Genomic DNA, 12,503 nt, shown 5'->3' on the forward strand with positions numbered 1-12,503 from the left:
GGGAGTATAAAAGAGAATAAGTAATTGTTCTTTGGTATCAGCTTGAGGTTAACAGCAGGACTGAGCAGCTCTGAGTACTTCTGGAAGAGCTTGGAGTAGTACCCCAGAAACCTGCGTGTGTTTTAAATTATGATAATTCACTGCAAAAGGCAGTGAATTGAGAGCTTGCAGTGAGATTATATGAATTTTAGATGAGAGAAAAGCTGAGATACAAGAAATAAATGATTTTTGGTATGGGGAACAATCCCAAGGATGTGGGGTAAGATTAATGTGCATTATTCTAAGTTTCTTTACTGCGTAAGTATGGTTTTTGCATTCTGATGTTAGTTTGCTTTATGCAGATGTGATTCAGCATTGCCAGAGGGTGAAGCCAATCATCGATCTGGTTCATAAAGTCATCAGCACTGATGTATCGATAGCAGATTGCCTTCTGCCAATCACGTCGCGAATCTACATGCTGCTGCAGAGGTAAGTCACTGACCAGCATGGAGCTAACAGCAGAGTACCTGAGAAGTAGTACAATGAGCTGGAAGAACAGTTAATTAGCTATTTTGCCAAAAGATTTGAAAGAAGTGTATCTCAGTGCTTCAACTCCCCGAGGCAGGTGTTCAGTAAGGACTGTTCTGGCTACACACTGCTGAATGCTTTGATGTAGCAGAATGACCCCTCTTTCACTTTCATGAGTTGTACAAGTTTATCCATTTAAAGGCTTTTTTATTGGTAACTATACTTACATAAAAGGGGAATAAAGCATACAATTAGAGCAGTAACTTCCAGGTAATAAAAGAGTTACACTTATTAACTATCCCCCCCCAGTCAATCTGCTGGATAGTCATTGTTCAGTGTGCCAGCCTGCTGTCTACTGAGCCTTGCTTCTTGCAGTAAATTGATCTGATTCAGGTGTGAGGGAGAGCTGTCAAGTCTAGACTGACAGTGCAGACTGGTGTCTGCACCAGAGCGTAGGTTTTGTGCTTGTGTGCTTCAGTGAAGGAAATGCTTTTTGAATCACAGCAGCAGTAGATAGGCTAGCTCACAGATGGCAGTGCATTTTATGCATAATATTTCTCTTTTCGAGGCTGACAACTGTAATCTCTCCCCCTGTGGACGTTATTGCATCTTGTGTCAATTGCTTGACAGTACTGGCTGCTCGGATGCCAGCCAAGGTAAGAATCTTCTGGGTTTTCTAGGTTTGAGAACTAGTAGACATGTAAATGTGAATGAGAGGGAATATCTCTACTTTTTTCTCTTGCAGGTTTGGACTGACCTTCACCATACGGGGTTCTTACCATTTGTTGCCAATCCAGTGTCCAGTATGAATCACATGATTAGGTATTCACATCCTCCCCCCCAACCCCAGCTTTTATTTTTTTTTTGACCTGAACTGTTCATAACATAAGACCTTTTTGCTGGTGTGAAATCTGAGGTTTGTGGAATCTGTGCATCCAACATCTCTCACTCATGTCAAAAATGCTGCTATTCATACAACAAACCTTTGTGCTCATTTCACAGTGCAGAGGGGATGAATGCTGGGGGCTATGGAAACCTGTTGATGAGCATAGAACAGCCTCAAGGGGAGTACAGCGTTACCATCTCCTTCCTGAACCTGATCACAACTCTTGTCCGGGTGAGTGCTTCTGGAGTGGTCTGCTTGTGAAGTCAGCTGTAGGCTGTTATGATAGGAAAGTGAAATACAGCAGTGTCTGGCATCCCTTGGGCCATGGGTCTGTATGAGTAATCACTGGTTGACACTTCCTGCTATGCTACAGTTTGTGCTTCCTGTGGTTATTTCAAAAAACGGCTTTGATTTATCATATCTACAAGAGAATAAAAATAGCTGGTAATTCTGTGTCCTCAAGCTCAGTGGTTTTCTCATGCTTCAAAGACACGTGACCTATCTTCCTACCAAAGATCTCGTGTTATTTTAACCAGAAGGGGAAAGTTAACATTTCTGTTTCTCCTAGGGACAACTTGGTAGCACCCAGAGCCAAGGACTTGTGCCCTGCATTGTGTTTGTCCTGAAGGAGATGTTACCAAATTACCACAAATGGCGTTACAACTCTCATGGAGTGAGAGAGAAAATTGGTAAGGATATTTGAGAGAGGAGAAGTTGAAGAGATTAAAAAGCATCACCTGTCTTATTGGAGAGAATTTGTGAAATTTTCCCACTTTTTATCATACCTTTTCTAGCAGACATTTAGGATTTGCTTTCTGCATTTACCAGTATTGCTAGATGCTGCAATTTGTTTAGAGATATTACAGACTAGGCAACAGATCTTCCTGAAAACTGAGTAGTCCATTCTCTCTCTGTTTCAGGATGCCTAATTCTGCAGTTGATTCATGCTATACTGAATTTATTCCCTGAAATGGATCCTCGGAGTAGGTAAGATGCATGATGGGTTTCAGATCTGCAGTAGCCTGGCTTACAGTGCAGGAGGGCTGTGTCACTGTCTTTGTTTCAATTTTTGGATATAAGTTACTAGGAGAGAAATGGCATGCTTGTGTAGAATGGATTTCAGTGCTTTTCTGCATTACTGAGTACAGGAAGGGTAGAAAAAAGATTAGGGATAGAGCAAAGTACATTGGTTTTTATAACACCTGATGAAGAAAGAGAAAATATATTTTGGGGAACGGACTGACATCCACTTTCCTATTTGGTATATCCACTCTGAAGAAAGTGGAAGGAAGAATGAAGTAGGGCCTGGCAGGGATGTGGAAATTCAGAAATCACTTTATGGTAGTTTACCAAGTGCTAGGTGGGAAAGTCCTGCACATGATGATGTCCTGCGTTGTTTGTGTCTCCCAGCAGTGCCCCTAGTCTTCAGTCCTTGTGCATCTTCAGCCTGGCCAACACTGAAGCAGGGCAAGCTGTCATTAACATCATGGGAATCGGCGTGGACACTATTGATATGGTAATGGCTTCCCAGCCTAGTAGGTGAGTTTTGTCTTTTATTTCAATAGTGTGCGGGAAGAAGCAACAGATATTTGATAATATTTGAGATGTAGCTTTAACTGGATTGTACTTAATTGGGGATCAGCACAGTGACTGTCCGTGGGAGCCTGTCTTGTATGTTCAGGAGGAGCAAGCCTTATTTGTTACAGATCCATGTTTAGTCTTTACTACACGCTCTCCATTTCGTGTGGTTATAGAATAATAGGATGGTTTGGGTTGGAAGGGACCTTACAAATCATGTAATTCCAACCCCCTGCCACGGGCAGGGACATGTCCCACCAGACCAGGTTGCTCAAAGACCCATCCAAGCTGGCCTTGAACACTTCCAGGGATGGGGCATCCACAACTTCCCTGGGCAACCTGTTCCTGTGACTAACCACCCTCGGAGTAAAGAATTTCTTCCTTATATCTAATCTAAATCTACCCACTTTTAGTTTAAAACCATTACTCCTTGTCCTATTACAAAACTGTCTGTTAGGAGTCCCTCCCCAGCTTTCCTGGAGGCCCCCTTTATTGGAAGGTTGCTGGAAGGTCTGTTGGGGTTGTTAGAAGGTCTGTGTTGGGGTTTGTATTTCAGCAGCTGTTACGTGGTGACATGACAGTGAGTAAAAATGTCTTACAACCTGTGACTGACAAGAGTATGGAATTTACTCTTTGAATGTTGTGCAAATAATAAATGACAATTGTTGACACAACTACTTTGTTTTCATTTTTGAAATGCAGTGATGAGACACAAGGCCAAGGTCAGCTGCTGATACAAACAGTTAAGCTGGCATTCTCGGTTACCAATAACGTCATACGGTTGAAGCCCCCCTCCAGCGTGGTGTCTCCGTTAGAGCAGGCCCTTACTCAGCATGGTATGTATTTCCTTGTGGGGATGCCCTGGGAAGCTGTGGGGTTTGTTACGTGCAAAGAGTCAGCGTGTTTCTCATTACAAACAGAGTTTGTGATGGTTCCAGAAAGTGCTTTCTAGTGATGGGAGAAGGCCCATTCTCCATCCTCTGAGGCATTATTCTCCACGAGGGAATTTCATTAGTATTAAGGAAACGTGGCTAATTTTTTGCTGCGTTGTAATAGGATGGGTGTAGTTACAGAATATAGTAAATCATCTGCCATTAGTTATCATCTGACTGGGCCCGTGCCTTGGTCTTCTGAAAGACTGACCTAATTCTCACCTTCTGTTATGAAAGTAGTTCTGTTAAATAGTCGGATCTTATTGCAGCTTTTTCTCTTCGGTCTTAACTGTGTTCAATTCAGGTGCTCATGGAAACAACCTTATTGCGGTCTTGGCCAAATACATCTACCACAAGCACGACCCTGCACTTCCACGCCTGGCCATCCAGCTGCTCAAGCGACTGGCTACGGTAAGATGAGCCTCACAAGAGCTCCTTTGCTTCTCCCCTTGTGACTGATTCCACCACTGAAACTCTTTCAAGATATTTTCAGGCTTGTTTGTATCTGGGAGCTTAGTGCAAGTCATTTGAAGGTAGAGTGGACTGCAAGTTGTATGTCAGAGCACATAAAGTATCACACAAAGAGCCCTTAGTTTTTTTAACACAATACTCTGCTGTTTCAGAAGTCTCTCTGCATCTCAGTGAGAGTTTTCACGAGTGGGGTGTTTTCTGCAGAGTATTTTCACCTCCAGTTGACCTATTTTCACTTTTTTGAAAAACTTTCTCAAGGTACATCCTCAGATGCTCTTCCTACACCTTAAATTTAATTCCTTTAAGTTTTTAAGAGGAGTTTTCAACTTTGCCTTTCAGACGTGCTCTTTTTGGCTGCTTATACTTCTTAGATTGTATTTGCAGTTCTATTTAAGCGTTTAAATCCATCTCTTTTTAATTTCAAGAAGCATTATTCAAAATCTGTTTTCTTTGTCCTTTCCGGTCTCCCTTACAAACAGATGATAGATAAAGCAAAATTGACAGAGAAGAAAATTTAGATCACTTTGCAAGATTCTTCCATCTTAACAACAATAGCTGTTACTTCTGAGTTCCCTTATATATATTCCTAGATTCACTGTCAAACATTTTGGAGTTTCAATTTAAAATGCAGGTCACTTTTATGAATAGAGAAGTTATCCTTTTTTTCCTGATTTTATTTTTTTCCTCTTGCAGGTTGCTCCCATGTCTGTTTATGCCTGTCTTGGCAGTGATGCTGCTGCTATCCGTGATGCCTTCCTCACCCGCCTGCAGAGCAAGATTGAGGACATGCGTATTAAGGTCATGATACTGGAATTCCTTACAGTTGCAGTGGAGACACAGCCTGGACTCATTGAACTGTTCCTGAACTTGGAAGTCAAGGATGGCAGTGATGGGTCAAAGGTAGAAGAGCAGATATTTGCCTGGGAACTCACTAGTCTTTTATTGTAGTATTCCTAGGAGTCTTGTGGCATTGGTCTCTAAAATGCAAAAGGTCGTGTATGTAGCCTGATGTGCCTAACGTAAAGGTAAATGCAGCATGTGCTTGCAATGAATGGATGTGCTGTTGTCCCAGCTTCACTTTTCCCTACAACTGAAGACAAACTTTCCCCAGTTTTCAAGGAAGATACCGAGTTAACATAAGAACATCTGTACTGGGTCAGACCAAAGATACCTGTGACTTTCTCTCTTGACTCCTGACAGTGGCCATTCAGTGGGAAGATTGATACACAATGGATGGTATCAGTTTTCCAGAATTCCCACTCAGTCTCTAGTGTGCTGCAGTTGGAGGTTGTCTTGGGTTGGGGCACTTGGTTGTCTTGGGTTGTCTTGGGTTGGGGCACTTTTTAAGGCACTTGGTCTTACCAAGTCTTAGCTTAGCTCAATTTTTTATACCCCTAAAAATATACATTCTTTTTCTCCTGTTGCACGTTCCTTGTAGTCATTTACAAAGTTTGTTTCTGCATCACATACTCAAGATTTATTTGTGCGTGTGTGTTTTGAGTGGAATTGAGCACATTCTGCTTTAATAGGTGCCTGCATTGTGGAGCTGTAACCTCTCTCATTTCCTTTTGCTTTAGGAGTTCAGCTTAGGGGAGTGGAGTTGCCTCCAAGTAGTCTTAGAGCTGATAGACTCCAAACAACAGGAGAGGTACTGGTGCCCTCCCCTCTTACATCGTGCTGCCATTGCCTTCCTGCATGCCCTGTGGCAGGACCGCCGAGATAGTGCCATGCTGGTTCTGAGGACAAAGTGAGTCGTTGTCTTCCTACAATGTGTTTTGCTGCCTTTTTTCCATAACACTTTTCTTGGGTTCACCAGACTTTTCAGGGACAATTGCATCCCAGTCTTTGCGTGTCTTGGTAAAAGTATGCAGTTTGTGGGCTCTGAGCTTGATCTGTACTGTCTCTGGGGAGAGAAGATGAGAAGCCCACATGTGTGTGTTCAGAAGCAAATATCTGTTGTTCTGTTTCTTTTGGAAGTGCAAGATTATATAGCTGTGCACTAAAGGGTATTTTCTGTGACATTTGGAACAGTCAAAATGCTTATGGGCATGTGGTGTGGGGGAGATAACTGATACTACTTCTGCATGTATCTTTTAGGCCAAAGTTTTGGGAAAATTTGACCAATCCACTGTTTGGGACCCTTCCTCCACCTTCAGAAACATCAGAGGTGAATTAACTGCCTTCATTTTGAGTAGATGCATGTTCTTCTCATAGTGGGTTTCTGAGAGTGGCTGTGGCTCTTTGTGCTCGCAGCTTTCTAAAAAGAAGTGTGATCAACTGATTCAAACACCATGCAGCAGCTGAAGCATGCACTGTCTGGCTTTGCAGAGAGTAGCTGTATAACAACGGACAATCTTTTGAAGTTCTCTTTTTTTCCCACATGTGAAGCAAAAATAGATGTTATCTGGCACCTGTGTTAACACTCTTTGGAAGGTGTGCTGTATGTGGTGTATCTGTATCCATACCGTGTATGCTGTTTGATAGAAGATCTTTTTTAAGGCATACCTCAGGCTAGCTGGTATCCCAGAGGAGTTGATTAGGTTCTTTGCATTCTTTTCTGTGGGAGTTTTCCTCTTCGTTATGAAGAGCCTGTGCTCTCGCTCAGTTTGACTGCTGCTTTGAACCCAGCATTCTTTCCTTATCCTCGCTGGTCTTTGGTCAAATGACTACTCCTATCTCCTGCAAAACTGGATGATCAGTCACTGCGAGTGGGTTGGTAGGGTTAAATCAGAGTTCCACTCGCTCTGCAGAACAAAGTGCTCAGATTTTGCTTTTTTTTGTCTTTGCAGCTCAGTGTCTTGGACACCTGTGCGTTAATCATGAAAATCATCTGCTTGGAGATCTACTATGTTGTCAAGTGAGTCTCTGGTAGTCCCTTCTCTAGGCAAGAATGTTACTACTTTCCTTGTATGCCAGAATAAGAACATACAGTAGTTATTAAAATTAACTGTGAAAGAAGTTATACATACTGCAGTCATTGCTGAATAACATTTTAGCAGCTTTCTCCTACCAAGTTTGTTTTTCTGAATGTAACTTTCCTTTAATATGCTGATCTTGTGCTCTTGATTTGGTCAGGGGCTCACTGGATCAGTCCCTGAAAGACACGCTGAAGAATTTCTCCAACAAGAAGCGCTTTGGTTACTGGTCAGAATATGTGAAGCTCCTGGCATATCATGTGGCAGAGACAGAGGGTAGCAGCTGTGCCTCCGCGACAGAGTATCAAATGCTGATCTCAGCCTGGCGGATGCTGCTCATTATTTCTACGAGCCACGTAAGAGCTACCCTTGTACTTTTTCCTCTTATATCTCATAATAATCTGAAATTAACATTTTGAATAACACAGTGTCAACTTCTAAGGGCTAGCTAGGCCGCACTGCAAATGCACTGTTTCTTTTCTTTTAGTTATGTTGTGTATATGCTTACTACACAAGTTGGTAAAAGTGTTGTATGAATTTAGAGTAGGTAGTGGTTTGCTGTTTAATAGAACTGAGCATATTGCCCCTCTCAGCAGAGGGGAGGTAGTATATTATTTTTATGGCAATTCTCTTCAGGTTTATAGAATTACTTAGACTTTGTTGAATCAAGCGAGGCAGGGATACCCCACTAGGGAAATTAGCCACTGCTGACTTTGTTAACTGATCATGCACTTCAGTGAGCTCTGTAAAATGGTATCATTTGGCAGATGATAAAATTGGTGAATTCTTAAAGTAACAAAACAGTACAAAGATGTTAGACTGGAAAAAGTGTGTGTCTTCTGTTATATGTGGTTGATCTCTGTATCTTTGTGGTTCTTAGGCAGATATAATGCATCTGACTGATTCCGCGGTTCATCAGCAATTGTTTCTGGATGTGCTAAATGGAACCAAGGTTTTGGTAGGTGTTTGTTCCTCTTGGTTCTTGAATTTCCCAATTGCTCATCTCCTCCATATTATGAGGAATTCTATTTCTGCAGTTGCTTGCCATCAGAGGTTGTTTTAGATCTGGTGAAATTGGGCTGAAACAACGTCTTTCTCCTGAATTGATGAGCGTCTTATAAATCTTTTGCTATGTGCCATTCTTGTCATCAGTGGGTGGCTCTGCAGAGGGTCCTGACTCTGGTCCCCTGTCACTGGTAGCTGCTGAAGATGCAGCTTGGCCGTTTGGTGATGCTGAGCATTTCAGCATTTGAGTACTGGGCTGAGCATTTCCAGTATGTAACTAGTGGCACCTCTAACTCTTGTAATGTTTCTTCTTAGCTTCTAGTTCCCATGTCAGTATCCTGTCTGCAGCTGGGGTCTATGCTATGTACCCTTCTTCTGATCCTGCTAAAGCAGTGGAAGAGGTAGGTATTTGCTTTTGCATGGATCGTTATTAGTCACTGCTAAATATAAAAGAAGATTGTGTGTGAGTGTTTGTTCTAGTGAGCTCCCGTTAGTGATTTGGGGAGGAAATTGATGCCTTATCATGGACTGTTCTTTTGGGATGGCAAATATCTGTAGTTTGTGGCTGAAAGAACTTGTAGCAATAAATGTGTGGTTTGGCTTCCTGCTTGCTGGTGAAAAGTGTATCAAAAAGCTTTTGTGATAGTCCTGTACTCTGACTGTGTTGTGGAATGTCTTTAGTGAGATCCAAGTAGTGACTTAAAGTTTGCTTGGAGGAACTGTTTTTATTTGTGTGGCTCATAGAACCTATGATCCACACAGCTCAGTTAAGCCAGTATATTTGTTGAGGGATCTTGTCTAATCTGAAGAGCTCTCCCTTTTTGTTGTCAGCGAGTTGGGTTCTGTGGATAAAATCATAAACTCCTTGACGCAGATTCTGGAGGGAATACTACAGGCAGATCAGCAGATGATGGAGAAAACAAAAGCCAAAGTGTTCTCAGCTCTTATCACTGTGCTGCAAATGAAGGAGATGAAAGGTGAGGTGGTGTATGTACAAGTGTCAAGAGCAGGGCTGCCATGGCTGAATACACCCTAATGCTCTCGTGTTTCCACTGTGTGTGTGATGCTAGCTGTAGAGCAGGATGTTGGCTGGATAAAACAAACGAGAAAAAGTAGAGAAGCTTGTGGGACTCTGCTTTTTTTCTGGTTTGTTTTAGCTAGTTTTAGTTTTACTGGTCACCATATGCATGTCTTCCCTTGTCTTGTCTTTCCCCACCAATAACCCCTACATTTGATCAGTTTGATAGAGATGAAGGTAGGATTGCTGCATGTTTTTGAAAATAGCTTGGCAGGTGTGGTAGGCACACCCCAGTATTGCCATCTCACAGACTGAATGTAGAACTTAAACCCTAATGGTAATTTCTAGCTAGAGATAACAAATGCAAACGCAAGAAAATCTTAAGAGGGTACATTTTGTTAAAAAATAAATAAATAAATAAATAAATGGAGAAACTGGTCCGGTCGTGACTCCAGTCACATGTGGGACACTTCATGTTGCAGTAGTACTTGAAGACCCTCAGTGAAATCTGAGCACTATTTCTCTGTGCTGTGCAATAAAGGCACTTGTGGTGTTGAGGAGTGTGTCAGCTTACCTGAGTGTAGTCCTTGTCCCACTGCTTTGGCACTGCAAGCCCATATCTTTCAGAAAATAAATAAAAAGGAGAAATATTTTATTTTTTAAACATTTTTCTTGCTGATGAATTTGAATTTTCGATCGTGGTGGTAAAAGGAGGTGCAATTTCCTATAATGGTTTTGATGAGAACGTAGAACTTACATGACTCACGGAACATAGGCTGCATGCATGGACTGGTACCACCAGTCTGGAGAAGTGGGTAAGAAATGCTGTAGTGAGCAGCTATGGAATGATCTGTCCATAGTAGTACTTGCTTTGTGCTTTGAAATGTCATGAACTTACTTGACTTCCTGGGAATACTGTATGGTTTTTATTATTCCAGTGGTAATCTTATCACTGACTGCATCCTCCTAGGTTTAATCGTCTAACCTAGTTACAGTTCCTGGCAATCTGCTTTGTAGGTTTTGAAATGAAAATAGTAAATACTGCCTCCAAGGAAGGTGTACCGATGATGTTATCAGTTAAACTGGAAACCAAAGTACAAGAATTGCGTGTTAACTGTTGTCTCTCCTGTGAATGTCACAGTGAATGAGATCCCACAGTACTCCCAGCTGGTGCTCAGTGTGTGTGAAACACTCCAAGACGAGGTCATTGCCCTCTTTGATCAGACTCGGCACAGCCTCACCCTGGGAGATGCTGCAGATGACAAGGACAGCATGGAAACAGATGATGTCTCCCGGGTTAAACACAAGGACCAGCGAGATGGGGTAAAAGACCTGTTTACCTGATTTGCAGTGTCTTTCTCTAAATAAAAGTTTTGTGTATGTTTGGAACAACTTTCCCTCGCAGCCTGCTGCCTCCAAAAAGGAAGCTTTGGCAGTTTCTACCTGAGAATTACTCCATGGCTTTTTGGCACATGTCAGTCTGGGAAATTGACTGTTGCTGCCTTTCCTTCAGATCTGCCCTAAGGATCATTGTCACAACTGCTATTAGAGCGAGGAATTTTGCAGAGTATAAGGGTCACCGGGTGCCTTAATTTACAATTCTGAGAATGATTGAGCTTTAGATCATCTTGTGAAATGCTTTCAAGATATATTTCTGTCTTGGTATACATGTCAAGCCTCTACCTTGCTCTCCTTTCCAGGTATGTGTTTTGGGTCTGCATCTGGCAAAAGAGCTCTGTGAAGTTGATGAAGATGGAGACTACTGGCTACAGATTACTAGGAAAGTCCCTGTACTTCCTACAATTTTTGCTACTTTGGAGATCAGTCTGAGAGTTAAGCAAAACCTTCACTTCACAGAGGCCTCATTACATTTACTGCTGACTTTAGCAAGGACGCAACAGGTGAGATATGCTGAGAAATGAAAGCACAGAGCTATACATCTTAATTGCAGCCATATATCTTGTTATTCTGTCTGCGTTGCAGCTGAACAGTGTTCTGTAGTTAAAAGGATTTTTAGAGGCTAGAAAGCAGTAGGTCCTGTTTGTATGCCTGCTTAGTTTGCCTTGTTCTAGATAGTGATATGTCGAGGATGGACGAGCTGAGCCAGCCAGAGCAGACCTGTAATTTAGAGCAGGCACTTTCACTCAACATGTTCTTTTGCAATGCAAATTATCCCAGCTATTTAAAGCAGTATTAAACGTTGGAACCTAGTTTCTCATTAGTTGCAATAAAATGTTATTTTTCTACTACAAATTCAACTTTTTGTTGGACTTAAGGTGAAAGCAAGATAATTCCGTAGCCAGCTCTTTTCAAAGATTAGGTATTTACCAAATCAGATGATACAGAAAGAGTTCGTAGTAGAGTTATGCAGATCAGATTTTACTGGAAGAACAGTGTTGCTTTTCACAATACTGAATTTTTAACAATATAGACGTGTGATGAAGGCTCTCTAAAAGGGTGGTGGCAGTGCAAAGGGCAGAAATACGTAATGCAGAAGAAGCCTCTTTCTTCATAGGGGAGATGCATACAGATCTTAATGGTGGTTTGTTCTGTGCCTTGCAGGGAGCAGCAGCAGTGGCTGGAGCTGGTGTCACACAGAGTGTCTGCCTGCCCCTCCTGAGCGTGTACCAGCTCAGCAGTAATGGGGCCATTCAGGTGGGTGCTTCTGAGTGGGAATGTGCCAGGAGAGCTTGCCCTGCTCTGCCTTGCAGGCTGTGTCTGGAGAGGAGCCCTTGGGGTGTGGGAGTACAGCAGCTCCCCTAGAACGTGGAGGCTTCCAAAATGAAGGGAAGGGGCTGTGGCATGTGTCATGTTGGGCAGCAGTGTGAATAGGTCATTTGTTGTTACATCTGTTTTCTTCAGACATCTGCTTCATCTCGGAAGTCTTTGGATGCTCCCTCCTGGCCTGGTGTGTATCGTCTCTCCATGTCCCTGATGGAGCGCCTTCTTAAGACGCTGAGATACAACTTCCTGACGGAAGCAATGGACTTTGTTGGTGTCCATCAGGAGAGGATCCTTCAGGTATGTCACGTACTTCCTCTGTGATGGCTCGCTTGGCTTCTCTGTTGCAATAGCAGTGGAAACGTGTCAGAAACTGTAGAAGCACTGAAAAGACATTGCTCGTGTCTCAGAAAGATTTACAGTAGAATTAAATAGTGGGAGAAGGCAGGAAGCCTACAAGCCATACAGTG

The 12,503-nt window shown here is 42.5% G+C and overlaps 1 protein-coding gene across 2 annotated transcripts in view; it reads left to right on the forward strand.

The window, feature by feature from the left end:
* Positions 1–12,503, forward strand: part of NUP188 (nucleoporin 188) — a 28,251-nt gene that overhangs the window by 10,959 nt on the left and 4,789 nt on the right. The window contains exons 17-37 of one of the 2 annotated variants that reach the window (XM_084493931.1): positions 342–468; positions 1,076–1,163; positions 1,253–1,329; positions 1,510–1,624; positions 1,962–2,082; positions 2,314–2,380; positions 2,804–2,932; positions 3,674–3,807; positions 4,208–4,314; positions 5,068–5,274; positions 5,952–6,121; positions 6,472–6,541; positions 7,164–7,231; positions 7,450–7,645; positions 8,170–8,247; positions 8,610–8,695; positions 9,126–9,271; positions 10,454–10,635; positions 11,013–11,213; positions 11,875–11,967; positions 12,175–12,333. In XM_084493931.1, coding sequence (XP_084350057.1) covers positions 342–468; positions 1,076–1,163; positions 1,253–1,329; positions 1,510–1,624; positions 1,962–2,082; positions 2,314–2,380; positions 2,804–2,932; positions 3,674–3,807; positions 4,208–4,314; positions 5,068–5,274; positions 5,952–6,121; positions 6,472–6,541; positions 7,164–7,231; positions 7,450–7,645; positions 8,170–8,247; positions 8,610–8,695; positions 9,126–9,271; positions 10,454–10,635; positions 11,013–11,213; positions 11,875–11,967; positions 12,175–12,333 — 2,621 coding nt within the window. The remainder of the gene's footprint in view (positions 1–341; positions 469–1,075; positions 1,164–1,252; positions 1,330–1,509; positions 1,625–1,961; positions 2,083–2,313; positions 2,381–2,803; positions 2,933–3,673; positions 3,808–4,207; positions 4,315–5,067; positions 5,275–5,951; positions 6,122–6,471; positions 6,542–7,163; positions 7,232–7,449; positions 7,646–8,169; positions 8,248–8,609; positions 8,696–9,125; positions 9,272–10,453; positions 10,636–11,012; positions 11,214–11,874; positions 11,968–12,174; positions 12,334–12,503) is intronic. The other variant, XM_084493930.1, reaches the window with a different exon arrangement.

Source organism: Aythya ferina, assembly GCF_964211825.1.
Source record: "Aythya ferina genome assembly, chromosome: 20".
In the NCBI taxonomy this organism is placed as follows: Eukaryota; Metazoa; Chordata; class Aves; order Anseriformes; family Anatidae; genus Aythya; species Aythya ferina.